This window comes from Triturus cristatus, chromosome 4_2 (genome assembly GCF_964204655.1).
Source record: "Triturus cristatus chromosome 4_2, aTriCri1.1, whole genome shotgun sequence".
NCBI classification, from domain to species: domain Eukaryota; kingdom Metazoa; phylum Chordata; class Amphibia; order Caudata; family Salamandridae; genus Triturus; species Triturus cristatus.
In genome coordinates, this window is record NC_140586.1 from 40,656,167 (window position 1) to 40,683,823 (window position 27,657).

General features: G+C 47.0%; 1 protein-coding gene across 1 annotated transcript in view; it reads left to right on the plus strand.

The window, feature by feature from the left end:
• Nucleotides 1-27,657, plus strand: part of VAV1 (vav guanine nucleotide exchange factor 1) — a 415,631-nt gene that overhangs the window by 225,506 nt on the left and 162,468 nt on the right. The window contains exons 8-11 of the mRNA XM_085600348.1: nt 1,683-1,786; nt 12,866-12,965; nt 15,089-15,184; nt 18,644-18,712. Coding sequence (XP_085456474.1) covers nt 1,683-1,786; nt 12,866-12,965; nt 15,089-15,184; nt 18,644-18,712 — 369 coding nt within the window. The remainder of the gene's footprint in view (nt 1-1,682; nt 1,787-12,865; nt 12,966-15,088; nt 15,185-18,643; nt 18,713-27,657) is intronic.

The window sequence follows — 27,657 nt, forward strand, 5'->3', positions numbered from 1 at the left end:
GTTTGAGCGCATGTAGATTAGCCTCTAGATAGCCAGCAGGGATTTAGGGCTTGTAATCTAGAACAAGGAATCTCTTAAAATGTCTCCTCACCTTGTGGTTGTATGTTTCAGTATGAATTTCAATTTTATCGAACTGCACATATATCAATTCCACTTCCTGTTTTCTAGCGCAGCCTCCTCTGGGATCTAAAGCAAGCAAGGGTTTGATTTGTGATAGATCCTCTTTTCCCCCGATTGGCTGCTCTGTGAATGACTACTTAGAAGCAATTATCCAACTGAGTAAGCAATATTAACTCGCTAAGTTTTCCCACTAAGTTAGCAGGACCAATCAGTGTAAGGAAGCCAGGAGTGTTGTGGATAGCTAAACAGTTTTTTAATCCAAGTTAAATGGAACTGAAACCTGCATTTGTACTGCAGTGGGGAGATTGATTCAGTCATTGTCGACAAAGTACCCCAAACATCTGTATGTGACACACATGGCAGATCTTTAGATATGCAACGTGACAGATGTGTCTTTGAATGAAAGCAGACTCAAAGTGCCACACAGGGCTATCTGGTGCACCTCAATGAGTTCTTGTATGACTATGCCTCAGTGGCCTCACATGAGCCACAGGGCCTCCTGTGTACCTCACTGGCCTTCTACGTGCCTTAATGGCTCTAGTCTGCTTCAATGGGGTTTTCCTTGCCTCAGAGGGCTCACATGTGCCTCGATTCTCTTTTGCCAAAAGGTGTTGGGTTCATGTAAAGCAGAATGGCGTTTAGACCACGAATATATGTCTGTCAACAATGTGAGCCCTCTACTATAGATCGATCTTGAATTTAGTCTACACATACTAAATATACTTATGTAAAAATTGCAATCATCAAACTTTTTGAATTTATTAGATCTTATTCAGTATTTTTCTTCTTCCTAAACTCTTGGACACAGGGCATTGTACACACATTTTATCAATATATCACTTAAAAGTCCTAATCAGCACCAGAATGACTTCATTTAGTGCAAGTAATCCTTCGTGCAAAGTAAAAGAACATCCCATATCTATTGCTCATGATATGCATAATATTCAGCAAAAACATATTTGGCGCAAAAATAATAAAAATATTTAAAAGCATACCATACAATCTGTCATAAAGAACAAATCCTTGTCTCACCAGTCCTTTCATTTTTGTTTCTTTGGGGGAGGGGGGGGGGGAGGATTTGTACCTTTTATACCCGTTTAATTAGTTTTCCATCCAAACATTATGTAGTATACAGCAATTTTCAGGACCACGGATGTTTTTTTCTCTCACTTTTTTGTATAAATATCCAGTTTTCCTTGGGTAATGTGTCAATGCGTTTCATACCTGTATGCATTATGGGTTCTCCTTAGGACATGGTACTTGTGGTGTTTATATACAGTCTTCTCTAATGTGGATGCCCGTTTCAATTGATAGTTTTTTGTCTCCAATAAGCCTATTTGTGATTTTGCCACATGGCATGCATCATCTCTTAAGAAACCTTGTTTATGGTATTTTATTTATTACCTTGAATCTCTACGAATCTTCTCCTCTTCAGTAGTCGGTTATTAATGCGTCAGGCATTCTCTCTGTTGCCTGGATTCTCATATCTATTGACCTTTCAACTAGTTGTGTGCCTCAATTAGTATTCTGAATGGTGACAATATTTCTGTTTTGTTTTCTAGGACCTGCTTCTAGTTCATCGACAATTCTGTGAAGAGGTGAAAACTTCAATTACTTCCAATGGTGCCCAAGACTTGTACCAGGTGTTCCTTAAGTACAAGGAGAGGTGAGATCCATTTGCAGGTGTAGGTGAGGACACCAGTCACTTACACCTGGCCACCATTTCCTCACACACTGCCGATGTTTCATCATCCTCTACCTCATCACGCTGTGCCCCATTTCTACGGATTCACATTTTTCTCTATTTCTTCACTTTGTTTATATTTTTTCACACTCTTTCCTCTTTCCACCCACTTTACTCTTCTTTCCTCTCATGGAGCCGCTAATTGCTCAGACTCTACCCTGTTTTTTTTTTTTTTTTTTTTTTTTTTTTTTGAAAACCTTTATTTCGAGAGTCAGGACACAGCTATTCAGCCGACAACCCGAAGGTTCGGCAGCATTGCAAGTTAGATACAGTAATGCGTCCCGGATACAGTACGAAGAGTAATGCAAAGGTCCAATTTTAAATAAACACAGAGAAAACACACAACAAACCCCAGCAAGGCAGAACATTGAAATCCCATGGCGAAAGCCCCCAGGGGAGGCAGGGCCCCACTCATCTACTAAGTATAAGACTGTGTGCGGAGGAAGAAGGGGAACAGCAGAGGCCCAGAACAGGTACCAAAACCAAACTGTGCTGGAAGGTAGGTCAGGGGGAAAGCTGTTCCTCGGGAGGTTCCAGATCCGGGGCAAGACATATTCCCCCCCTGTATTGGTTCCACCGCCCCCAGATGGCATGCCACTTCCGGGGGCGACCTCTAGAGCAGTAGACCGTCTTCTCCCTAAACATGCTCCAATCCATGTTCTCCTTCCACGCGGTCAGTGTAGGGGGACCCAAGGAGCCCCATAATCGCGCGATATCCCTCTTAGCCACCATGTTACCCAGAGTCACCCATTGGGTCTGTGCCTCATCGAGATCAGTGGGCCCCCAAACGTTCAGGAGGCAACACAGCGCCTCCGGCTGTACCACAATGCCCGTCACCTCCCCCATAACTGCATGGACTCTCCTCCAGAACTCCACAATGACCCCACATTCCCAAATGATGTGCAGGAAAGTACCCACCATACCACATCCCCTTCTGCACAGGCCATCCTCCGAGAATCCCATGTGGACCAGCCTTGGCCCCGTAACATACACCCGGTGCAGTATTTTAAGCTGCACCAGCCTCAGACGCGACGGGATCGCAACCTCCTTAGGCGAAGAAACCGCTGACTGCCAGTCCTCATTATCCAACTCTAGGCCATCCCTGGTCCACTGTTCTCTCAGCCCCAATAGCAAGTCTGCCCGGACGTTTATCAATTTCTTGTATATGAGCGAAATCGTGCTCTCGGGCATATGACCGTCAAGGACTCGGTCCTCAAGGGGAGAAGACTCCGGCACCTTCTCACCCTCCACTAGGACTGATCGAAGGGCGTGACGCAGCTGGATATACCTAAAATACTCTGAAGGCCCTAGCTCAAACTCAGTCTGCAACTCCTCGAAAGACTTCACCCTCCCCTTATGCAGCACATCCCCCACCTTGGATATCCCTATCAGATCCCACTTATCAAAGCCCTTCGTATGCCAGAGTCTTCCCAACCTTTCCGATTCAAACAATGGGGTAGCGAGGGTTAGCCTGTCCTTCCAGCCCAGCGAGTCGGTCGCCATCTTCCATACGCGCACCGCCACACCTGTGGGCCCCGTGAGGGACGAGTCTAGGGACCGCGAATACAACGCCCTGTAGTAGTTGCCGCCGCGCAGCAGCCACCTATCCATGGCATACCCAGGGCTGAGGGCAGGGCCGTAAAACCCATGGTTGATCGCGCTCAACTGCGTGGCCCAGTAGTACCGTCGGATGTCTGGGAGCGCAATGCCCCCATCGTACCATGGGAGCGTCAACTTTGAAATAGCTATTCGCGGCCGCCCATCCCACAGCAACGTCCTTTGGAGGCCTTCGACCTCCCGAAAGTATTTAGCCGGTACCCAGTCCAAGGTGTTCTGGAGGGCGTAGAGGAAGCGGGGAAGAGACATCATTTTGAACAGGGCCGCACGCCCAACAAGGGAGAGCGGCAGCCTCCGCCAACCTTCAACATCACGCCTCAAGCGTGCCAAGGGGGGGAGCAGGTTCCTCTCATAGCGCACAACAGGATCCATGGATATAAAAATCCCCAAATACACAAAACCTTGCTGGGCGACCTGTATCGAACATGTTCTAGGGATCGGTGGGACCTCGCCACTAAGAACGTACAAGTACGATTTGCCCCAATTAATCACAAGCCCAGAGTTCCTACCGAACGATGCGAGTACGTCACAGACCACTATAAGAGACTTCTTTGGTGAGGCAAGATACAGCAGGATATCGTCGGCATAAAGCGAAATACGGTCCTCGTGATCAGGCGACCACCGAAGGCCCCGTATATCCGGGTGCCAACGTATCCACGCAGCCAACGGTTCAAGGGCGAGGGCGAACAACAGAGGCGACAGGGGGCAGCCCTGCCGAGTACCCCTTCCAAGCTGAAACGGATCAGATGCCCGACCATTCACCACAACATTCGCTAGTGGCCCCTCGTACAGCAACCGGACCCAACTCACAAACCCGCGACCGAAACCAAACTTGGCCAGCACGGCCCATAAATATGCCCACTCCACCGTGTCAAAGGCCATCGTGGCATCGAGAGATGCCACAACAGCCGGTTCACGCAGCGTGCCCGCCCTGGCGATGACGCCATGAAGACGCCTAAGGTTCAATGCTGTGTTTCGGTGCGGGATAAAGCCAGATTGATCCGGGTGGACCAGATCGCCAAGTACCCTAATCAGACGGGTAGCCAGGAGTTTGGCCAGAATTTTCGGCTCAGCGTTGAGGAGTGAAATGGGCCGATAGGAGGCGCATCTATCTCGGGGGTTTACCCTCTTTGTGTATGACCACGATCGACGCCAGCCGCTGATCCAACGGAAGGATCCCATCTCCCCGCGCCTCCAAAAACATGGCGCGCAGGTGAGGGGCGACCCTATCCGGGAACAGTTTGTACAGATCGATCGGCAGTCCGTTCGGTCCAGAGGCCTTACCCGAATTCAACGCGCGAATCGCCCCCGCCACCTCGTCAACCGTGATGTCGCCATCCAAATCGTCCCTATCTATGTCAGAGAGGCAGGGCAACTCGATATCACGGAGAAGATCAGACGAGTCTTCGGGCGGCCTGTTCGACACAGAGGAATAAACCCTATGAAGATACTCCGCGAAACACTCCACAATCCCTTCAGGTTCCACAATCGCCTCTCCCCCCTCTCCAATAAACTCTGGCACCACTCTATTGACCCGTTCCTTCCTGTCCAGCCACGCCAGGAGTTTCCCTGCCTTATCTCCAACATCATACAGACGGCCCTGTTGTTCCCTGCTGAGGGTCTTAGCGGCGTCCGTCACCAGGTCCCTATACTCCGCCTGCTTCAAGCAAAGCTCATGCAATGAGGACTCTGTGACCTCCTCCTCCATATCCCCTTCAAGGGCTGCTATCTCCTCCTCTACTTGCCTCACTTCGCAATCCCTCCGATTCTTGGCGGTCACCACCAGGGAGAGGGCCTCCCCCCGAAGCACGGTCTTAAAAGCTTCCCACAGCGAGATCGCCGAGTCCACGGATCCCAGATTGTCCTTAAAGTAATTATCTACCTTCTTTACCAGGGCGCTGCGCATCTTCGGGTCTCGGAAATACCAAGGGTTAATGGGGGCCATCCTCCCTCCCGACCTAGATCCAGCCGGATCCACACTGGCGAGTGATCAGAGATACCACGTGCCATGTGCCTCGCCTCGGATATCAAAGAGGCATGTGCGGCCAGAGTGAGCAGGTAGTCAATCCTGGAGAGGCTACCATGCGCCCCGGAGTGAAACGTGTATTGACTCTGTGTGGGGTGCCGGAGCCTCCAGCAGTCTATCAGGCCAAACGTGTCTAGGAGGTCTGGAAGCCATTTCTGAGCCCCCCCTGTGTCCCTGGGCGGGTATCTATCCAGCAGTCCGGAACCCACAGCGTTGAAATCCCCTCCCACTACCAGCATGCCCCCCGGGAGAGTCAGCAAAACCCTGCCCAGTTCAGCAAATGTGGAGGCCTGCAGGGCCGGCGGGACATAAACCGAAACCAAAACCAAAGTCCTTCCTTCCCACCGCCCCGCCACCGCCACAAACCTCCCCCTATCGTCAACAATGGTGGAGTCCACCTCAAAAGGCAGCGATACTCTAACGAGGATGCCCACCCCCCTGGACCCAGAAGAGAATCCCGAGTGTGCAATGAATTTATACCCCTTCCTATTCAGGGCATAGCACGTATTGCCTATGAGGTGCGTCTCCTGCAGCAGTACAACGTCTGGCATTGAGCGTTTCAGAAATTGCAAAACAATCCCCCTCTTAATGCGATCCCCCAAACCATTAACATTCCAGCTTATAACACTTAGGCCTCTACCCCCCATCCTCAAACGGAAAGAGGCCCACCCCACACCCGAGGCGCCGCCGTGGAATAGCCCTGAGGATAATCATCATGCCTTGCAGAAATAAACCCCCCAACAACAAACTCAAACTCCCCGTAACTCCCCCCACCCTGCACCCCTGCTGCAGCTTAAAAAGCCCCCCCAACTTGCAGTGTGCCTGTCGCCCTACAAAACAAAAAATCTACAAAAAGTACCCCAAGGGAGGAAAACAGCACCCCTCGTCCTCCCGCAACCCTCCACAGTTACTGCACTCTATTAAAATCTTCAAATATGGTCAAATCAAGTCAGGCCGGCTTTGAGTTATCAGCCCTGTCCATCCCGGCCACTGTCTCCATGCTCAGCTGTGTCGTCCCCGGTCCGGCGCCGGGGCAAAGCGTCCAGCCACTCATCGGCCATAACTGGAGAGTCAAAAAAGAATGTCCGATCTTCATGCACCACCCGTAGTCTGGCGGGGAAAAGCATGGCATACTTTAGGTCCCGCTCCCGAAGCCTTCGCTTCACCCCCAGGAAGCTCTGTCGCTGTCTCTGCACCTGCTGGGTAAAGTCCGGGTAAAAATTCACCGACGCATTCTGGAAGGGGACTGGGCCCGTCACCCTCGAAGCTTGCAGGATAGCGTCCCGATCTCGAAAATGAAAGAGCCGGGCGACAATCGGCCGCGGCGGGGCACCCGCCGTGGGCCGTCCGCCCGGCACCCTGTGGGCCCTTTCCACCGCAAAAAACTTCCCAAGGCCCTTAGGCTTCAGATGATTGAGGACCAAATCTTCCACTAGCAGGTCCACCGAAGCCTCATCCGAGGACTCCGGGACCCCAATTACGCGCACGTTGTTGCGCCTGGATCGGCTCTCGAAGTCCTCCAGCCGGCGGGCGGCGAGGTCACTCTCGGCCCTCAGCTTCCGGACCTCGTTCTGCAGGTCCGCAACCTCATCAGTGAGGCCCGTGGTCTTGTGGTCCAGGTCCTTAACGCGCTCGTTTGTCTTGCCCAGGTCCGAGCGGATCAAGTTGACATCCACCAGGATGGCGTCCACCTTATGCGCCAGGGCCTCGAATTGCCTCCCCATCGAAGTCTGCATCCCATCAAGCGCGCCCATGACATCCTGCAGGGAGAGCTCCGGGGTCCCAGGCGAGTCCTCCTTCTGGGCATCCGGCGCCTGTGTCGATCCACTCGGCGATGTCTTCAGGAGGGCGTAGCGGTCCATACTGTTGACTTGGGAGTACGTTCCCCGCCTGGTGGACTTAGTCTTCAGCCGATCTCCTTCTGCCTTGCCCGACATAATGGACTCCAGGCAGTCCAATGCAGTGAGGACCGTCCCCTCTCAGAGAGAGGTATAAAGAGTGAGCAGGTCCGCCTTGTTCTGCCAAAGTAGCCCACCGAGCGTCCCTGGGGTTTTAGAGCCACCCAGAGCACTACAGTGTCCGGGCAGACAAAGGGAACGAAACCGAAAGTGAAAGAGCGAGGGCCTCCGTCCGGTAGTTCACACCTCACCAGGCCGTTGTTGATCAACTAGGAGTCGGGCATCCTGCCAACTCTAGCCCCTGGCATCTCCGGGAGTTAGGCCGCAATCTTTCGCCAGTCATAAGTCCGGTTCCCGATGGGCGATCCGACCGCGGGTAGCATCAATCGCCTCCCTGACAACTCAGCAACACGGTGCCATGCATACCATCAGGATTAGAGTCAGGATAGCCGACGGAGGGCGCGAGGGTCTCGGGAGCTCTAAGCTCACGCGGCCATCTTGGTCAAGCGCTAGGCTCCTCCTGCCACACTCTACCCTGTTGACTAACAAACTTCCAAATCGTACCCCTCTCTGCACCATTGTATTGTAAATGCATTTATATATTTCTTACTACCCCTGATGAGCTATTGAAGTGCTTTATGGCAAGTAGCATGCTTCAGAACCCAAGGTTATTCGTTAATCCAGTGGTTATTAATTATTGTTTGTTATTTGGATTAATGTGTGCTCTTATGGAAACCATTCCATGCATTTACTCTGTTTCCCTTGTGATATATTGAATGAATAGGACTCAGGTGTGATAATTAGTGGGGACTATATGAACCCATGCAAACGGTTGGTGGGATGAATAGACCGATTTAAAGAGATTAGGTATTTTTAGGTTGTAGGAATATTGTTTTAAAGAAGGAGCAGTTGTGATCTATGAAATGAGATGGGGGCAATTTGCAGAAATACAGTAAAACAGATTCAAGCAGACAGGCATGTGTGTATACAAGCTCTACAGAGATGGTTATTCTTAAGAAAGAAGAGTGAACAATCAACATTATAAATCAAAGTCCGCTTTTCGCATAGGGTTTTAGGAATATAGTTGTAATGTTGGCTCGCTGGACTTCAGTTTGTAATTATAAATAGAGCTGGGTGGGAGCGTGGCAAGTGTAGCCGGGAGATGGTTAGGGGGGTCAGAACGAGAAGTTTGAATTTGGTGACCGTGTTTTACATTAAAGGAAGAAAGTATATTGGTAAAGGATAAAGTTAGAAATGAAACCTGTGGTTTCCCTTCATCATTTTGATTTTTATGTGTGCCAGTATACAGGATAACAGACATGGGGTGTGACTACGATTGGAAGTTTGTTGGTTGCAGCTTGTATTGATTGTGGGCAAGGGAACACAAAGGGCAAGGTTCTAGACCTTGCACAGCTTGTTTGGAGAAAATGTGCCTTTAATGTGTGTATTTTGGATGTCAATGTATCTATACAGGAAGTGAAATGGAAGTTGGAGGGATGTGAAGATGATGCCAAGAAGGAAGATGTAGAGATCTGGGGTGGGACAAAGAGGAGACGGGAGTAGAGAGATCATCAGTAATACTGATGAAGTCACTAAAGTGGCATGACCATGTACCTATCAAAAGAGAGCTGTATAGATGAAATTCAAAACAGTGCTGAAGTCTACACGTCAGAGATTATGGGCCATAGAGGACAGCTTCATAGAAATGGAGCAGGTAGGATGTTCAAGTAGGTAGCATGGGATTCAAAGGAGTAATAAGGTGTTGGGGGAATAAGAAGATGTAATAGTGGCCGTCCCTCAATTTCCACCATTGGAGTCTCACCACACATTTCCATTTTCCCCACCCTTAACGTTGTATCCTCACATTCTGCTGACTTTTCTCACACCTAGCTACAACCCATCTGTTGAATTACACTCTGCCCTCTTTCCCATTTAAAAGTACCTTTCTATACCCCTCTCTGGCTCAAATCCAGCATTCCAGTTTTTTACATTTTCGACTCCTACGAAAGAGTATACTCTTTTATTCCAATCCAAATGCACACGCTTCATTCATTGGTGCGGGGATTCTTTCATGCTCAGGCTATGTCAATGCTGTGTCTGTATTACCCTCGAACACCCTCATAGTCCCTCAGTCTGCAATATTATCTGACACTCTGACCCTTACTTCCTACCATTTCTAGCCACCCCAGTCTACCAGTGCCTCACACTCCATCCTAGAGGTATAAAAGTTCTCACATATTGTGGGCATCTGTATGCTTCGTCTGTTTTTCACGTCTCTAGATGACCCTGTGTTTTTGCCCCCTTTAGACCTGACATCTCCAAACCAAAGCTGGTACACCACAAGGTGTGATTGCTCCTCAGGAACATGGAAGGCTCCCCTGGACATGGGGTGCAAGCAAAGTGAACACCCACTGCTGCCTTCTCTACAGAGTATGGGGCAAAGGTAGTTAGGAACAACTGGCATATTGTCCGGGACACAGACCTTTTCACATGTACCTCTGGGAGAGGTGTCCACCTGCCTTTGTGGTAAAATCAGTTTAGTCCCACATAAAAGAGAGCCTTTTCTTCTCAATGAGTTTATTTGCAATTGCACTTAGATGTGGTATGTATGGGGTGGTGTTTTCTGGAAGGACACCTAGCATGTCACACAAATCGGTGACTGTCTGCTTCAGGGTAAACTATTCTGGTTACCTTTTCGTAGTGGCAGCCACTGGGTTCTGCATCTTGAACCCCGCCCCATGTAAGTTTCACTTTCATCTGTTTTTCTAGCTGCAATCCACAGTACACCCTGAATAAGGAAAACAATGTCCCAATGTATTGATTGAAACCATTATGACTGTCTGTGCAACCCAGTCCACTGATTAACCACAATCGGTATGTCTGGCATGCGACTTCATAAACCACACCCCTTTAAGCATTTGTTTTCTATCCCCTCCCTTTAGTATAAGAATCCCAGGAAAAGGTCTGCACAGTTATCCTGCTCTGCTAAGGATATGAGCTTTTAAAATGTCACACATCTTGATTGGGCCCTACATTCCCTCCACTACCCTATTTCTGGATAAGTACTAGCCCCTTCCCCCCTAAATTCCAGTCTTTGTATCCACCCCGACTTCAAGCTCTGAAGTCGTAGCTGAGAGAAAGATAGCATACCAAGACCAGTTCTTCGAGATACTGTTCCCAAAAGACTGGGAAGATGCCTAGATCAGTAGAAGTTCCTTGTGCTGCATGTTGAGAGAAAGGAGAGGTGCTTTACTGCCCTGATTGGAAAGACATATCCCCTTACCTCAAGCATCCGACCAAGGTCTAATTGACTGACACCTGAGTGAAGGAATAAATCTCCCTCAGAGCCTCAATGAACTGCTGCCAAGCGGACCTGGAACAAACCTATGAAACAAGGATCTTCATCGTCAGCATGAGAAGGTCAAGGATATGATGGCTATATGAAGTTACTCGGATGTGCAGACTTATGAGCTCTGTATACAAATTACATTTTGTCATACCTTTAGTAGTACTACAGAAGTGCTACTCACATACTACAAAATGTAATTCACCCAGCTACGAGTGGAGACCGCCACCTCTGGGAGGGGTTATGGGAAAAACATCAAAATACAAATGCCCATCCCAGGGGTGGCTCCTTCATGTGGGCATTGGAGCGTCGCCCCACTGCTTTCTCGCTGTGCGAGAAGCAGAAATGTAGAATGGTATAAATACCATTTTACGTTTCTGCTTCTCGCACTGCGAGAAAGCAGAAGAAGGGTATGCCTGGTTGCGGGCGGGTCGGAGAGGAGTGACTAGCCCAATGTTATGGGCGCTGACTGTTTGGTCGGCCCCAGGGCTGACCAAACCAGTCATAGCGCTCTCCGTTTTCTCCATGCAGGCTGCTGCACAACCTGCATGAAGAAAGCAGCCTCCCCATAGACGCCTGTAAGGACGGTGTCCTAGCCAATCACAACGCTGCCATTGCAGCGTTGTGATTGGCTTAGGGGAGGAGAGGGAGGCTGCCTGCTTCCTGTGAGCACTGAGCAGGAGACGCGACGCGGAATTCCGGGACTGGAGGCAAAGGTAGGTTTTTTAAAATGTCCCCCTCTCCCTACGCAACCACCCGCCTGCGTGACACCACCCCCTCCCCCCACCTGCGAGTCATACCGGCTGTGACTGGCACATCCATAAAAGAGTAATTCCATTGCTATTTACACACTAAGCTTCTAACTACAGCCATAAAGGTCCCAAAGTAGTAGTAGTCCAGTTCAGGCTTGAAATATGTCAAGCAACACACATGGCCACTCACAGGTACTTCATGTGGAATCAATGCAGTCCTGAGACCTCTTGAGATATGCAGCTTATCAGGTTGTATTGTCAGTGATGTTCAGTCCATCTGAATGCTATGATTTTAAATGGTACATGCAGACATTTTGTCTGGAGTCCAGGAGGTCTTCCTTTAAGAAATGTTCCACAAAGAAAATCTTCAAATCTTATAGCAAATGGTCCACAAGCCTAAAATGATTGACCAAAGGCTGGTAACTTTTTAAAAATTAATTATTGCTATTAAAGATTGCTGACGTGATTACCTTCCTTCTCCCACATTTACTACTAAATTGCCAATGTATGTTTTTTGGAGATCTCATAGCAAAGACAGGCGAGGCAGAGGCACGGTACCCCTCTGTAGGTTAGTGAATAGCATTTAGTAGTACATGAGTGGTACTACAATAGTGCTGCTTCACGTAGTACAAAATGTAGTTGCGAATAAGTCTCTTTGTTTGCATCCACTGATTTTCCCCCGGGACCGAATATTGAACTGCTAAAGAGTATCACAGATTGCAGTTAGTCTATCTTCTAGTATCTTTTTTGCAGATCCATGTACTGCTCACAGATAAAAGTGTAGAGCTATAATCATGTTTAGGGGTCATTTCACAGCATCGGAAGGAAAACATTGCACACATCGCACAGTCTATCTCTCTACATTGCCTCACACTCAAGCCCCACCTAGTCTTCCTTATTCTCACACTCACCCATGCAAACCTCTCCATTCCCACATATTCACACTCCAAGGCCACATTCCTAAACACTCCATCCCTCCTATTGCCACACACTCCAATCCTCACAGCTCGGCCTTCTCTCAATCTCCACCTTTCAACCCTCTCCCTAATCCCTCACATGTGTTAGTGCCTTGCCTTCAAGTCTCTCAAATCAGCTTCACATAACAACTGATTATCTAACTCGGTATCACCCAAGCTTCTCTCCATTCCCTGGCAAACCAATACATGAGCATTTTGTAACCATTCCTTCCCACTCAGCCCCCACAAAATGTCTTCTTCTTTCACTCACAATGCAACCCTATAAGCTCTTCTCTTTACATTTCAACCAAACAGCCTTCTTCCTTCATTCCTTTCCACTACACTGCCCACTCCTACACTTAAGATCACCTGTGTCTCAGATTCTGTATTCTCTGTCTTGTCTTAGGTTTCTGATGTACGGCAGATACTGTAGTCAGGTGGAATTTGCCACCAAGCACCTGGATAAGACGGCGAATGAGCGGGAGGACGTGCAGATGAAGCTAGAGGTGAGAGGTCATATAGCCTAGCTGTTGGAGACACCATTTGCTACAAAAGAAATATCTCACTGTACCACGTCAACTTCTATTGGTTGACTTCAGACTCCGAACCACATATTTAAATCTTGAAAAATCAGAAAATTGCTAGCCCAAGACCCACAGGTCTACTAACTAAATTAGTATCCTAGAGCCCTCCATTCGAGCTGCCTCATGACAGATTTTGTACCATCCTATAGAATTCTCAGAGACCCTCTTGATAAGTTCCTTACTGTACCCCAATAGTGGCACATGAGGTCATGCTGTAGTTTCAAGTAAGATTGCCAGGTGACTGTATGAACTTAGACCCTGAGACTGTTGGAATTATCCAGCTTTCAGAAAAGGACAATTGACCAATGTCAGAGGGGGAAATGAATGCTCTGTTGACTGGTTGGGTTGGCTAGACTAGCCGTGGCAAGACTTTAGATCGAAAGTTTGCGTCCTGTTATTTGGTGTGCTTTTGCACATTTGGGACGATGAGATTTCTTCGGGGGCTGAGTGAGAGGCCCCAACTGCTCAGAACATAGTGTTTTGTTTTTGTTGTATTTTATCCCTGAAGCCCTCGCCATTATGGAAGCAGACTAGGTCCACTCAAAATTCCGTAAGTGAATGCATCTTTAAAGAAGCTTTTACCCGCTTTGTATACAGATGAAATAAATCCCAACTGCTGTGAAGGAAGAGGAGAGTAAGGAGTAAAGGTATGAAGAAAGAGTTTTCCTACCTCTGGTCTTGTGCTAAGGTTTGTGCATGGCGAGAGGTGTACTTTATGTTTGAATAATTTAGCTCTCTTCTAAGCTTTCTTGTGAAGCAGAAACATGATGGTAACGTCTCTAAAACTCACCTAGTTGTGCCTTTGTCCCACCTAAGGAATTTTAGGAGTTTAGGGCCTACAGGCAGGCCTTTAAGTGGGATGAAAAAACTAAGGGGTCTCTCAAAGGGGACAATGTAATTAAGGGTGTGACTTAAAATACGCAAGCCAAAAAATCTGTGCTTATCATAGAGTGCCGCCCGACTTGTATTTTTCTGTTTCTGTCATTGCATCCAGATACATGATACAACAAGTAACAGCTACAACAAGTCAGGGCTATTGGCTTTATCAATGGTTGTTAGTTGCATAAGATAAATAAGCAGCAACTATGGCTTGTCTATAATATTGAAAAGTTTCCACTTAAAGCCCTGGTGACACCACGACGATGTTGCTGCTCCTGAGTTTCAAAAAGGGAAAGGAAATCCGGAGAGAAAATGACTCTCTTTAAAGGATTTCCCTTCCCCTACAATGCTCACCTGGCATGACGTCATGCCGTAACTTCTCCACTAGGGAGCACTGTGAGCATGCGCACAGCGATGTGCCTGACTGCAGTCCGGAAACAAACGGGCCGCCTGTGCCAGGGCACAAAACAGAGCCCGATAGAGACCCATTTCGAGGCCCCCTTTAAAAAACCTGCAGGTGCTCAGACCCTGTGAGACCCGGCCCACTTAAAGCAATGCCTGGAGGCACATGCGAAGTGGTAAAGAGGAACCGCAGCACACCTACTGACTACAGAGTCTGGAAGAAAACTCCAGGTTGAGGCTTTGGTTGATCCTGAAAATGTATTTGTCCAAGAAAAGTTCTCAGTCAAAGAATAATAATTCCCCCAGCAACCATGGTGAAGGCAAGCTCCACGAGGGTAGTATGAGCACACAGTTATACCCAGTACAGAGTCCTCAAGTACTGGTCAAATACCCACAAAGTTTCAGTAAGAAAAAAGCAGGTGCAAGTGTGAGCCCTGGGGAGTGTATGCAGATAACCTTCAGAAAGTGTCATCGTTAATACACAACTTAAGCCGAACAAGAGAGAACCTAAAATCGCTTTACAGGGTTGCCTCACATTCTGACTCAGAGAATGTTTTTTTTTTTTTAATCATTTAACAGCATTAGAATGAGCTAGAAGACACGGGAGTTACAGTTTACAGCAGCTAAGCAGTCACATAGAATAATTCATTTAATTTTACAGCTGGAAGGGACACGACTGAAGAGTGTGTCTGTGACCATGCTACAAACACGTCGCTGATGCTTTCACTCTGTTCATTCTATTCATCTGCATTCTCCTTCTACAGGAATGTTCAAAAAGAGCAAACAATGGAAGGTTCAGCCTGCGTGACCTGCTGATGGTGCCAATGCAGCGGGTACTGAAGTACCACCTTTTACTACATGTAAGTATTGGACTGCCCCTACTCATAGTATTAACTGTCACTCCTGCTGCTCTGTCACTACTATCTCATCAATCAATCAATCAAATATTCGTAGAGCGCACTAATTACCCGTGAGGGTCTCAAGGCGCTGGGGGTGGGCGGGGTTACGCTGCTACTGCTCGAACAGCCAGGTCTTGAGAAGTCTCCTGAAGGCCAGCAGGTCCGGGGTCTGTCGCAGCTGTGTGGGGAGGGTGTTCCATGTTTTGGCGGCGATGTAGGAGAAGGATCTGCTGCCAGTGGAGGTCCTGTGGATGTGTGGGATGGTGGCGAGGGCGAGGTCGACGGAGCGGAGCTGGCGGTTCGGGGTGTGGAAGTTGAGACGCTTGTTGAGGTATGCTGGTCCGGCGTTGTGGAGTGCTGCTTTGTGGGCGTGGGTGAGGAGCTTGAAGGTGATCCTCTTGTTGACTGGGAGCCAGTGCAGGTCTTTCAGGTGGGCAGTGATGTGGCTGTGGGCGGGGTATGTTGAGGATGAGGCGTGCGGAGGCGTTCTGTATGCGTTGGAGTCTTTTCTGGAGTTTGGCCATGGTTCCTGCATAGAGGGCGTTGCCGTAGTCCAGTCTGCTGCTGACGAGGACCTGGGTGACCGTCCTTCTGGTTCCGGTGGGGATCCATCTGTGGGGATCCATCTGTAGAGCTTGCGGAGCATGCGAAGGGTGTTGAAGCAGGAGGAGGAGACAGCGTTGACTTGCTAGGTCATTGAGAGCGATGAGTCCAGGATGAACCCCAGGTTGTGTGCATGATCGGTGGCTGTGGGTGCAGCTCCCAGGGCGGCTGGCAACCAAGAGTTGTCCCAGGCGGAGGAGGTGGATCCGAGGATGAGGACCTCTGTCAATACCAAGTTAAGTTTCAGGCGGCTGGTCTGCATCCAGCTGGCGACGGTCTTCATTCCTTCATGGAGGTTGGTTTTGGCTGTGGCGGGGTTTTTGGTGAGTGAGAGGATCAGTTGAGTGTCGTCGGTGTAGGAGACGATGTTGAGGTTGTGCGAGCGGACGATGTTGGCGCTGATGATCTTGGTGGCTTCAGAACGGAATGGGGGAGGTGGACGCTCTGGGTTCTGTCTGTGAGGAAGGAGGTGGTCCAGTCCAGGGACTTGTCGCATATTCCTGCGTCATGTAGGCATGTGCGTAGGATGTGGTGGCAGACGGTGTTGAAGTCTCATCACTGGTACCCACCCATTGTTGTGGATGGATGCTCTGCCCCTTATCACCCTTGTGCTCTCACACACTTTCTCAAACACAAGAGTGTAGAAGTCTCAGCTACTGGCAATTGTTCAGGGCCACATTTGATCACGTGTTGCCCTCTGTGTCACTCCAGAGACCAGCCATATTCAAATCAGACCTAACCCGGACCAGTCAGAACAGTCCAGCCTGAATAGACAGGCCATCTCTCCTCCATAAGGAAGGCAAGCAGGCCCTGACTGGTCTTGCCCTGCCATCCCTCTGCTGCCACTGATGCCCTCCAGTCCATGTGTCTATCACTGACACCCGCTCCCCATGCTCTGTCACTGACTCTCTACACTCTCTGGTCCCTTCTGTCTCTGCTCACCGATGATTCCTTGCGGGAGCGCAGGTATCTTTCTACCCCTCTGCCATCACTCGCTCTCTCCCATCCATGTTCTTTCACTGACATGCTCCCATCCCTGCACTCTGTCACTGACTTCTTGCCACTTTTGTGCACTTAAAGCTATCTACGACATTCTTCTGTCTCTGTGTTGTCATTGACTTTCTTCTCGTGGCTGTGCCATCACTGACACACTCCCATTCCTGTGTTACTCAAATGTCCCTGTCCATGTGCCTTCCCTAATAAACTCCCACCCGCTGATGTCACAGATACCCTCTGATCCCTATGATGTCACTGAAAGCCTCCTATCTTTGTGTCATAATTCACTCCTCCATTGCAGTACCACTACTGACATCCTCTCATCCATGTAGTCAGTGACACGTTCTGTGCCATCGCACCTACGCCGTCTCATCCCTGTATTGTCGCTAACGCTTCTCTGCTGTCACTGACACATGCTCCCATCCCCATACTCTGACGCCCTGACAACGCGATGCCCTAACTCTGACCCCTTGCCTGTGCTGCCCCATCACCCTCGTCTATATGTTCTCTTTCAGTGACTCCCTACATCTTTACAGTCAGTCACTGACCCCCTGTGGTCTGTAACTGATACCCTCACATCTCTAGGTTTTTTCAAGTGCTTCACCCTGTACTCAATCACTGACGCTCTCACATCTCTGTTGTCTGCCACTGACACCATTACTGAGTTGCCAATGACACTTTTCCTGGGTTGTAACTGACACCCTCCCTTTTGTTTGCACACACCGACGCTCTGTGTGCATCACTGATTCCCTCCCACTCCTATGCTGTACTCACATTTTCCATGTGTCTTCACTGACATCCTTCCATCCACCTGCTGCCACTGGCACACTCCCATCTCCGTGCACTTGCTAAGACCGTATCATCAGATGTCACTGACACGCTACCTTTTCTGTGCCCTCACTGAGCCCCTCCCGGATATGTCCCTTGGGGCCTACCGCCCCTACGATGTCACTGGAGCCTCCCAATCTTGTGCCATCATTGACACTCCCCCGTCCTTCTGCCACCACTGCTACCCTCCCAGTCCTATAGTCATTGACTCTCTCACATTTCTGTGCCATCACTGTCATACTTTCATCTTGATGCCTTATCACTGACTTGCCTTTGCTGCATTAACACTTTGCACACCCTTTGGTCTGTCAGGGACCTATCACTTGTCTGCAGTCTGCACACGGTCACTGACCCCCTTCTTTCCCTCTCGTCGGCTACTGACACTTCCTGTTCTGTCACTAACACTCTCCTATCTATCTGCTATCATGACACGTCTTGTGCTGTCACTGACACCTTTCTTGGGCAGTTATTGACACTCTCCCTTCTGTCTACAGTTACTATCTCTCTGTACTGTCACTTACAACCTCCGATACTTATTATTAAACATTTGTGTGAGTCGGAATGGGTATCCTAGACTACTGGCAAAAGCGTTTTCTAAAGATTCACAAAGAGGAAGGGGTTCCCATGGGGACTTTGCCAAATGGGTTTGATTTTTCAACTCAGCAGTCACTAACTTTTCGTGTTCTGTGCCCCGATTATGGTTGCAAAACCTTGATACACTGCCTACCGAATCGCTATTTGGAAGAGGTGTCTACAACATGCCTCTTCAAAATATCAATTTGTCATCAGGTCAGAATCCTATTTTAGCAGTTGGTAAATGTTTACTGGCCCCTAAAATTGGATTTGTAAATTAGAAAAATAATGTTTGCTGTCACAAACTCCAAATCATACCATTTACAGTCGTAAAAATGCTTTGCACACATGGTCCCTTGTTCTCTTACTAGCATCCTCTCAAATGTGTTTTTACTGACATCTTGCCCCCTCTGTTGCTAGGAGCTGGTGAAATTCACCACAGAGGCCTGCGAGAAGGAAAATCTGAAGCTGGCCCTGGATGCCATGAGAGTAAGTGTTGCTACTTCCAGTAGAGAGTGAAGGAGATGGGTAGAGCTGGAGAGAATGATATAGGGAAGGGGATCCCAGCATGGTTGATAGTGAGTTTGTGGTGATGGTGATGAGGGAGGGACAGCAGACAGTGGTGGAGGAGGCAAGAGTGGGGAATATAGGAATGAGAGTCCGGAATGATGAGAGTGGGGTTGCAGAGGGGCAGAGGAGGTGAGCGTGGGGAAGTAGTACTGAGGAAATGTATGGGTAGGGAAGTGAGGATTGGGGAGGAATTGAGATTGTGTTGGAGGATACAGCAGAGGATGATGAGGAAGATGAAAGTTGAATTGGAGGTTTTAGAGAAGTTGTTGGGTAGGTAAGGTGTCAGATGGTGTAGAAATGAGATTAGGGTTTGCATTAAAATGCTGATTTCTGTGGCACTAACCTCTTCTATAACACTTGGTTCTTTTGTTCTTTCCGTGAAACATGGTCATTCTCTAACACTCTATTCATCTAGAATGTTTCTTACTTGGTACAAATGGTTTCAATGGAAATTAGCCTTTTAATGGTATGTGGTCTTGTGCCATATGGTTGTTTCTAGGGATGTACGAAATCTGCGTAATTAGACAAAATTTTGGAATATTTACACAAAATTATGCAACACACAAAAACAGCAATTTGGCACTATACTCTAGCATGATATGTGTCCTCACGTCCATTTAGAATGTGAAGACACTGTGTGACAAAAAAGCGCAAAAATACACAACCACCACATACAACAGCTTCTCATGTTCTGTTGTTTACCACGAACAGTGTGTAACTAAGCGACATGGCGTAATAGCGTAATTTCAGGAATTTTGCAGGACAACAAGAGTAACTTGAAATGACTGAAACCACGCTAGTTTGAGCAGGCGTAAGGCAAATTTAAGGGGGCCCAGTTGTTTCATGGTAATTTAAAGTGAAAAGTAGCCTGGATTTTGCCATGGGGATGGGTGATGCCAATGGAGAGGTACCGTGCTTCCAGAATCTCAGAAAGATGATCGATCACGAACCCAAAGTGCCCTCTCGCAGCATTTTCATAACTGCTCTGCTTTTGCAAGGCAGACGTTCACCTACAACGGCCAATCCCACAAACTGGTGCACGAAAGCATAAGCTCACTTTGAAGAACAAGCATTTGCAATGCAATAAGTCTCACATTGACACTAATTTGAGCTATTGACATTGTAAATGACAGTCTTTTATTTTTGTTTTTATTTTTCGAAACATAATAAATGGCATTGTCATTCATAATGCCAATAACCTAAACTCTCATGAATATGAGAGTAATTCTGTTCGTCTTCCAACTGCAGTGGTGTAAACCCTTTGTGGTAGACATGGACTTTGGGACCCCTCCGGAACCACCACACCTTTTCCAAGGGACTCATGGGAAGCCCACCGTGTAGTAGCTGCAAAGGGGAAAGGTGGCCGCTATTTTCAGATCAGGCGGGCGCCTCCGGTTTACCTGTGCACTCACTCATTAATCTTCTTGTGGGACCCCCGCAAAGTTTCTCTGTGGAGTCAAGGACCCGGGAGGTGCCCAAGGCGTCGTCCGCCGCCCCCTACACGAGCGGCCAAAAGTAACTTTACACCTACAACAAGCAAGGACTATTGGCTTTGCCAACGGTTGTTAGTTGCCATCTAGCCACCATTGTTTTTAACACTGACCGAGACTTCCACTATTAAAAACTGACGAATTGTTATAGTGAAAAGGTGATGTTCAAATTGGCTCAAAATTTCCTAACACACAGTCAAAGATCACCAAAAAAACCTGCTCTGCTGTAATCGGACATCATAGCACACCCTGGAAGCATTCGGCGACCAGGGTGGGAACCCAATGATGAAGTATGTCACCAACTAGGCAGGTGAGTGAGGGTTCTTTTAAAACACCCTGTGGGTTCCAAGGTACCTCAGCATTGAAGATTATGAGAAACTGGTCTTTGGAACGTTTGTAAAATTGATAGCAAACTAGTTTTTCTGTGGTGATAGTATTGATTGGTTGAGAAGGCGAACAGCTCTATGCTCATGCTTTTCTCTCTCTCACTTTTGTTTGCATAGGTAAACTCAAACAACAGATAATCATGTTTCAGACTAGGAGAGGCACAGAAACGAATAATCAATATTCGAAAGAAAAAACCTCTGGATTTCTTGACTTTACAATGTACCAACTGAAATTCTAATCGTTCTTGAATTGTTGGCGGCATGATATTGTAAATCATAAAATGTTAATAGAATGCTCAGAAAATTGGATGTGTTCACTCGAGCCAGTCTTTTGTATATACCCTTAGCCAGAAAATTAGAATGGATTGTGCATATTCAAAAATTGAAAGCTCATTTGTGGGGAGTCCTACTGACATGTCTGAACAATGCACACATCTAGATGAAGGGGAGTTACATTTGCCTGAATGTTTTAGAGACGTAAATTGTAAAACTAAGAATCATTAGATGACAGTGCACTGTTCAACTGGCTGGAAAAAACTAACCAGCGAACCCAGCTGAATTAGTTAAGAATTTTAGAGTGTGGGGGATTTATCTCTTGTTGGGCCATCAAATCACTACTCTAGTTCTAAAAATCAATTACATTATGTTGGTGAAAACACTCCTTTGTTGTTGCTATTATCACATTGTCTCAAGTAGACCAAGGCCTTGGTGGTGTTGAGAATGTATTACTGCAACATTGTCTATGCAGGAGATCAAAAGAAAGAGATTATGAAATTACAAACCAGGCAGCCAAGCTTTGCCTCAACCCAAAGGTGTTAACTTACATCACCCAGCTCTCGTGGGCATTCACTGTCTCACCCAGGCCCACAGAATATAGTCCAAACTTCTCTAAACCATTTTAAAGTATGGGAAGCCTATTCACCCAAAATGCTTAAATAGATGTTTTTTTCCAAACCATGCACCCAAGCATATCCTGAGGTCTAGCAATGCAAATCCGATCATGTACGTCACGTTCTGTCTAAGGTAGTACAAAGGCAGGCGAATCCAAGTGATGGGGGTTAGAATGGAGGACCTTAGGTCCCAGCCAAACATGACTGACTTCAAGAAGATCTGAAAATGCACACGTTCAAAGTGGGGAATAGTCTGCCCAAACTCCTCTCTCATGTCCTCTTCTAATAATTAAAAAAAAAACATGGAGTTTTAATCCTGCCAGTCGCTAGAGTTGAGTGAATAATTCATAGCCCCACAGCCCAGTTATCATGAACTTGGCTTTAACCCAACCTGCAATCTTTCACTACATCACCAGTGCTACAAAGCGGCAATTGTCTCAAGCTTGAGCCTAACAAAACAATTGGGTAAAGAACTGGATGAAAGAAATGCTACGTGGTTATGTCGTATGTGTACAATCATTAACTGGCGTCGGATGAGTTCCAACTAAGAATAACTAGAAGAAACACTTCTTGAATACATATTAACATTCTCAGTGCAACGACCAGATTGCTCAATTCACGACACAGTACAATACACTATGAAAATGTTGATCTAACAGTTTTATTCCAGATGCTGTCTTTGCATTCTCTTGCAGATTTGCACTGAACATTATCTGTGCCGGCCTACAGGCGAGTGCAAAGACTGTTTATCTGGGATAAAACGTTTGGATAAGCATTAACGATATACCTCAAGAGTCTACTGTTCTCTCACCTTTCCTCGGAAGAGAATTTTGAGTGACAGGTGCACTGTATAGGGGTTGGTGAGAATACATTGGTGGGTGACAGCAGGGTAAAAATCAGCCCCAACCAGTGGACGGATGAAGAGAGGGTAACCAACAAGATAGTAACGATAGCAGGAAAAATAGGGAAATGAAGAAAAGCAAATGCTTTAACGTCGCATAAAGGGTAGTAAGCACTACATAAATGGAACTAGAATACAAGAAAATGGGAGCAACTGTGAGGAGTCTAAAGGTAAAACCATATCGGTTAGATGGAATGTTTTCCCCAAACGTTTGAAAGGAACAGATTGAGAAGCCCTCAAAGTGGCACCCTGGTGTTCTGATAATATTTTCCAATTTCCGCTTGGAATTTCACCTTTCCTAGCCGGTGTGCCTTCTATTCCTAACGCGACTGCTGCTAGGAGAGGATCCATCTGCTTCCGTTTCCGTGTCCGTTATTGAGCGGCAAAACAGCCCTCACTAACAACATTTCACAGCTAGTGGCTGCTTGCGACCAATTACTGCGGTAGTGAGCCAAAAGGACACTATTTGGAGAATGTGCATGCGATCTTCTTTGCTGCCCTACAAATAAGGATGTAGTTTGCTTGTTTTTCGTGTGCAATGAGGGTATTGCTTTGATTGGCAATAAATATTTTCTTGTCCAAGGCCATGTCCAATAGAACACCCAAAAATGCATCCACTGGTTTTTATCCTACCAATGAATGTGCAGTGTGGGCGGGTTGTATACAAACGGCGAGCGGGATGGAGTAGTTGGTTCTTCACGGGAGTTTTGACAGCGAAGCAGGCAGCGGTGGTGACCTTATCTAGGGTAGCGTGCCCCGATCGTGGCAGCAGTGATCGCGAGTTGAAGATGAGCGAGCCAAACAGGGAGATTGGCCGCGAGTACCGAGAGCCAAGCGGCATGACTTACTATTATTGATCCCGGGAACCGAGGTGCATGTAACAAAGGCGTGCGCATGCGCCGTAGTCAGAGCCTTTGACGGAAAGTGCGCCATTAGTCTGCCAATAATTTTTCTATGCATGCGCGGTTAACGCAGTCGTTTGACGGGGAAACAGCTGGAGCACACCCTCCTACATCACAGAAACAAAGATGGCGTCAGCCTGTCCAAATGGGCCTTCCTAAAATCAGACAGGGCGGTAACAAAAAAGCCCGATTTCCAATCACGCACCAGTGTTTAACATAAACGATGATGCAAGCCAATTGAAAACAAGGGCGTGGCTTAAAGTCCCCTTCTGAAACTGTATCGATTCCAAGAAGCCCTCGCAGAGCGAGCAGCGCATGCGTGCTGCAACGCCAGGTGAGACCTAAAAAAGGTCATGTGCACTGCAAGGCTGAACTCAAGAGTTTTCTACAATCTTTCAGAAAAAGAAATTCCCCGAAGTACAGGCTAAGCACGAGGGTAGATTAGGTCTGCAAATATAATTCAGTTGGTGCTATTTTTTTTTTAAAGCCATTTCGAAGTGACGCATCGTTCTCATATGAACAGCAGTTTTAATTCTTGTGAAAACATTTGATTTTGTAATCAGTTTTCTGTGGAAATGGTGGATCTGTAACAAAAGCTGCTAAGAACGAATGGATAACGGTCAAGGGGATAATGGTTGCAGTTGCGTCTTGAGATCTCAGTCAACATTATGGAGTCCAAGTGTAGAAGGCGCTCCCTATCAGTCACAGAAAGAGTAACATTAAGTTGCATGGCAAAATCCAGTCTACTTATTAGCACCACAAGTTACATATTTGTAACTGACAAGGCGATCCTTAGAGTTTTGTCTGCACTCAGTAAAAATGCCAAAGAATGCTTTATCGTGCCTACCCCTTCCTGGAGACATGTGCACAGGCACTCAGGCACACATGCACAACACACATGAGCAAGCCCAGTGCCACCTTCCACTGTTGTAAATTACATGCATCTCTTTGATCATTAGAGAAACTCGGACCTGATGCACTAGTATTCTATTTGCAAAAAAGTAGTTGCAGGTTGCACACCCACCTTTTGCGAATGGAGTAGGGTTTTGCGCTCCGACCTATGTACATTTAGCTCAGTTCACAAAATAATGAATTGCAAGGGATCAGAGAATGAGCTGCCTAATTAATATTCATTAGACAGGTCTCAACTTGTGACCCCTTGCTTTTGGGCTCTATTGCAGAGATGGTGACCTCAAGGGTCAGCAGGTCACCATTTCTGTGATTGTGTTTTAATAAAGAGACCGGTTTTGTTTTAAATGCAACCAGTTTTCCTTTAAGGAAACTGGACTGCATAAAAAGTTCCCTTTTTTTGTAAAGTTTCATTGAAAATTGACAGTGGTCCCTAGGACCACTGCCTCCTCTACCTGAAACTTTTTTCTACACTCACGAAATGGAAGTGAGTCGCACAGTGGATCCCTTCCCCTTTCCAAATCAGTTACCACCCCAACTCAGGGGTCGGTAACTCATCAATGCTTTGTGACCACAATTGCAGTCATAAACCATTGATATATTATTTTCTGAATCAGGGAGATTCGGTTTGAAGACCCCTCCTATTTGTGACTCAAAAAGGATTGAAAGAGACCTCTCCGACTCATGAAAGGGCTTTTGTATATAGAGAAAGCCCCTTTACCGTTGCAAACCCCTTGTTTAAGCCCTAATATCACCACCACTGTGTTCATATATTAAGTTTTCCCAGATGATTTGTTGCTGCTAAAACTGTGCCTCATCTGTACCTTCCAAATGTAACTGCCACCAGTCAGTCTCATTTGAACCATCATTGCTATCCCAGAGTTTCTATGTGGTGGAATCATTGGACCGTTCTCTGATCTAACCAGGAATCTAGATATGCCTAGGGTATATTTTTTTGACTAGGTGAGCATTTCTCATCAATACTTTAGTGTGGTCTTCCAGTCTTTATATTTGAGAGGAGTTATTGAGATCAATTTTTTACATATCTCCTATCTAGCCATAATTATTGGAAAAAACCTCAGCTGCTGCAATGTTTACTTTTAGTAAAAAGAACAGTTGATGGACGGACTGTTGAACAATTCAAACATTCACCCCCAGTCAACAGATCTGGGTTTAATCCATTGTTTTTTTGCCCACCACGCCACCCCAGTTTGGACCCAGCCATATGCAAATCAGTTTTGACCCTGCTCCTCATGGGAACAGTCCAGCCTGAACTGCCAAGCCAGGTTCTCACTGGACCGGAAACACATGCAAACAAGCATTTACAATGCAATAGGTCTCGCAACTGCGAGTTTTAGAGCTATTGGTATTGTAAATGGCAATGCCTTTTGAAAAATTAACAGGTATTGTAATTTATAATAGTAATTTTCCACCAGTACAATAACTACCACTATTATTATTACGATCACCACAGAGTAGTATTAGTAATAATTGTAGTGGTGGTTATGGTACTTGTGGTGGTTGTAGCGGTGGTGGTATTGGTGGTTGTATTGGTACTGGTGGTGGTGGTACTGGTGATGTTAGTAGTGGTGTTACTGGTGGTCTACTTGGATTTTATTTAATTACTTATGCTACTGCTGGAATATTTTTTAACAAAAACTAACAAACATAATCATTTGCAACGCCAATAGCTCAAACTTTTAGTAATGCCAGCCCTATTCCATTGCAAATGCTTGTTTTATGTTGCAGGCATGAGGCGCATCATCTACTTTCCAAAATACAATCTTAGATTTGTAGACACTCGTAACAATCCTATGGTAGGAGGCAGTTGTTCAGCCAGTGTAAAGCTAATAGTTCACACAACTTTGCATTTTGATACCTGAAGTTTTAAATTACAATAAATGTAGTCAACCTCAGGCAGGAGACTTGAGTTACCAGTAACTGTGGAAAGAGCAATAACTTTAGAAACTGGTGCTTTATTTCACCTTTTCCATGGTGTGAAGGTTACGTAACTGTTTTATTGCGTTTGAATGGGCACAATGGGGCTTATTTATAAGTCCCTTGCACCGCCGGTGCTTCACTTTTTGTGTGGGGGAAAAGTGACACAGCGGCGGCACAAGGGACTTGTAAATAAGCCCCAATGTCATTGGCAGAATGCTTTAAAGATGCCAGTCGATTGCCGCTCACTCTATGCACACACACATATATCCCAGAGAAAATCCTGCTCTTAAGCAGTGTTGCCACCTTTTGGTGTCCAGTGAATCTTGAATACTTTCAACTGAAAAACGGTTGTGAAACCAGGAGTTGCTGAATCCGCGAGACACCTGGACCTACAGCCAGAAACATCTGGTATTGGCAAGGAATTTCATACATAATAAAAATCCCCCAGGGCCTTATTGTCCTGTGGCAGTGGAAATCCCTCAGTCAGGGCACATACGTTGTTGGCAAACAGTTTAAATGCAAGGTGTATAAAAAAACCTCAGAGCCTCATCAGAATGTAACCGAGAAGTAGCAAAATCAAGACATATACACAGTTGGAAAAAGTGATCTTAAACATCCAGACCACACCACAATGCCGCATAAATTCAACTAAATGCATGCTAACTGCCAGTGATAAGGCATCTAAGTTTATGAAAGGTTGAGAAAAAAGGAAAAAAAAGAAAGAGAAGTAAAGAAAAGAAAAACATCCTAGTGTGAATGTATATACGGAATCTAGTACTTAATTACAACCAGGGTTCTCTGGCTCTATAGCAGCTCTGCTGCCCTGGTTCTCTGGCTCTACAGCAGCTCTGCTGACCTGGTTCTCTGGCTCTACTGCAGCTCAGATGACCTGGTTCTCTGGCTCTACTGCAGCTCAGATGACCTGGTTCTCTGGCTCTACAGCAGCTCTGCTGACCTGGTTCTCTGGCTCTACAGCAGCTCTGCTGACTTGGTTCTCTGTCTCTAAAGCAGCTCTGCTGACCTGGTTCTCTGGCTGTACAGCAGCTCTGCTGACCTGGTTCTCAGGCTTTAGAGCAGCTCTGCTGACCTGGTTCTCTTGCTCTACAGCAGCTCTGCTGACCTGGTTCTCTGGCTCCACAGCAACTCTGCTGACCTGGTTCTCTGGCTCTAAAGCAGCTCTGCTGACCTGGTTCTTTGACTCTACAGCAGCTATTATGACCTGGTTCTCTGGCTCTAGAGCAGCTCTGCTGACCTGGTTCTCTGGCTCTACCACGGCTCTGCTGACCTAGTTCTCTGGCTCTAGAGCAGCTCTGCTGACCTGGTTCTCTGGCTCTACCACGGCTCTGCTGACCTTGTTCTCTGGCTCTAAAGCAGCTCTGCTGACCGGGTTCTCCGGCTCTAGAGCAGCTCTGCTGACCTGATTTTCAAGGTCTAGAGTAGCTTTG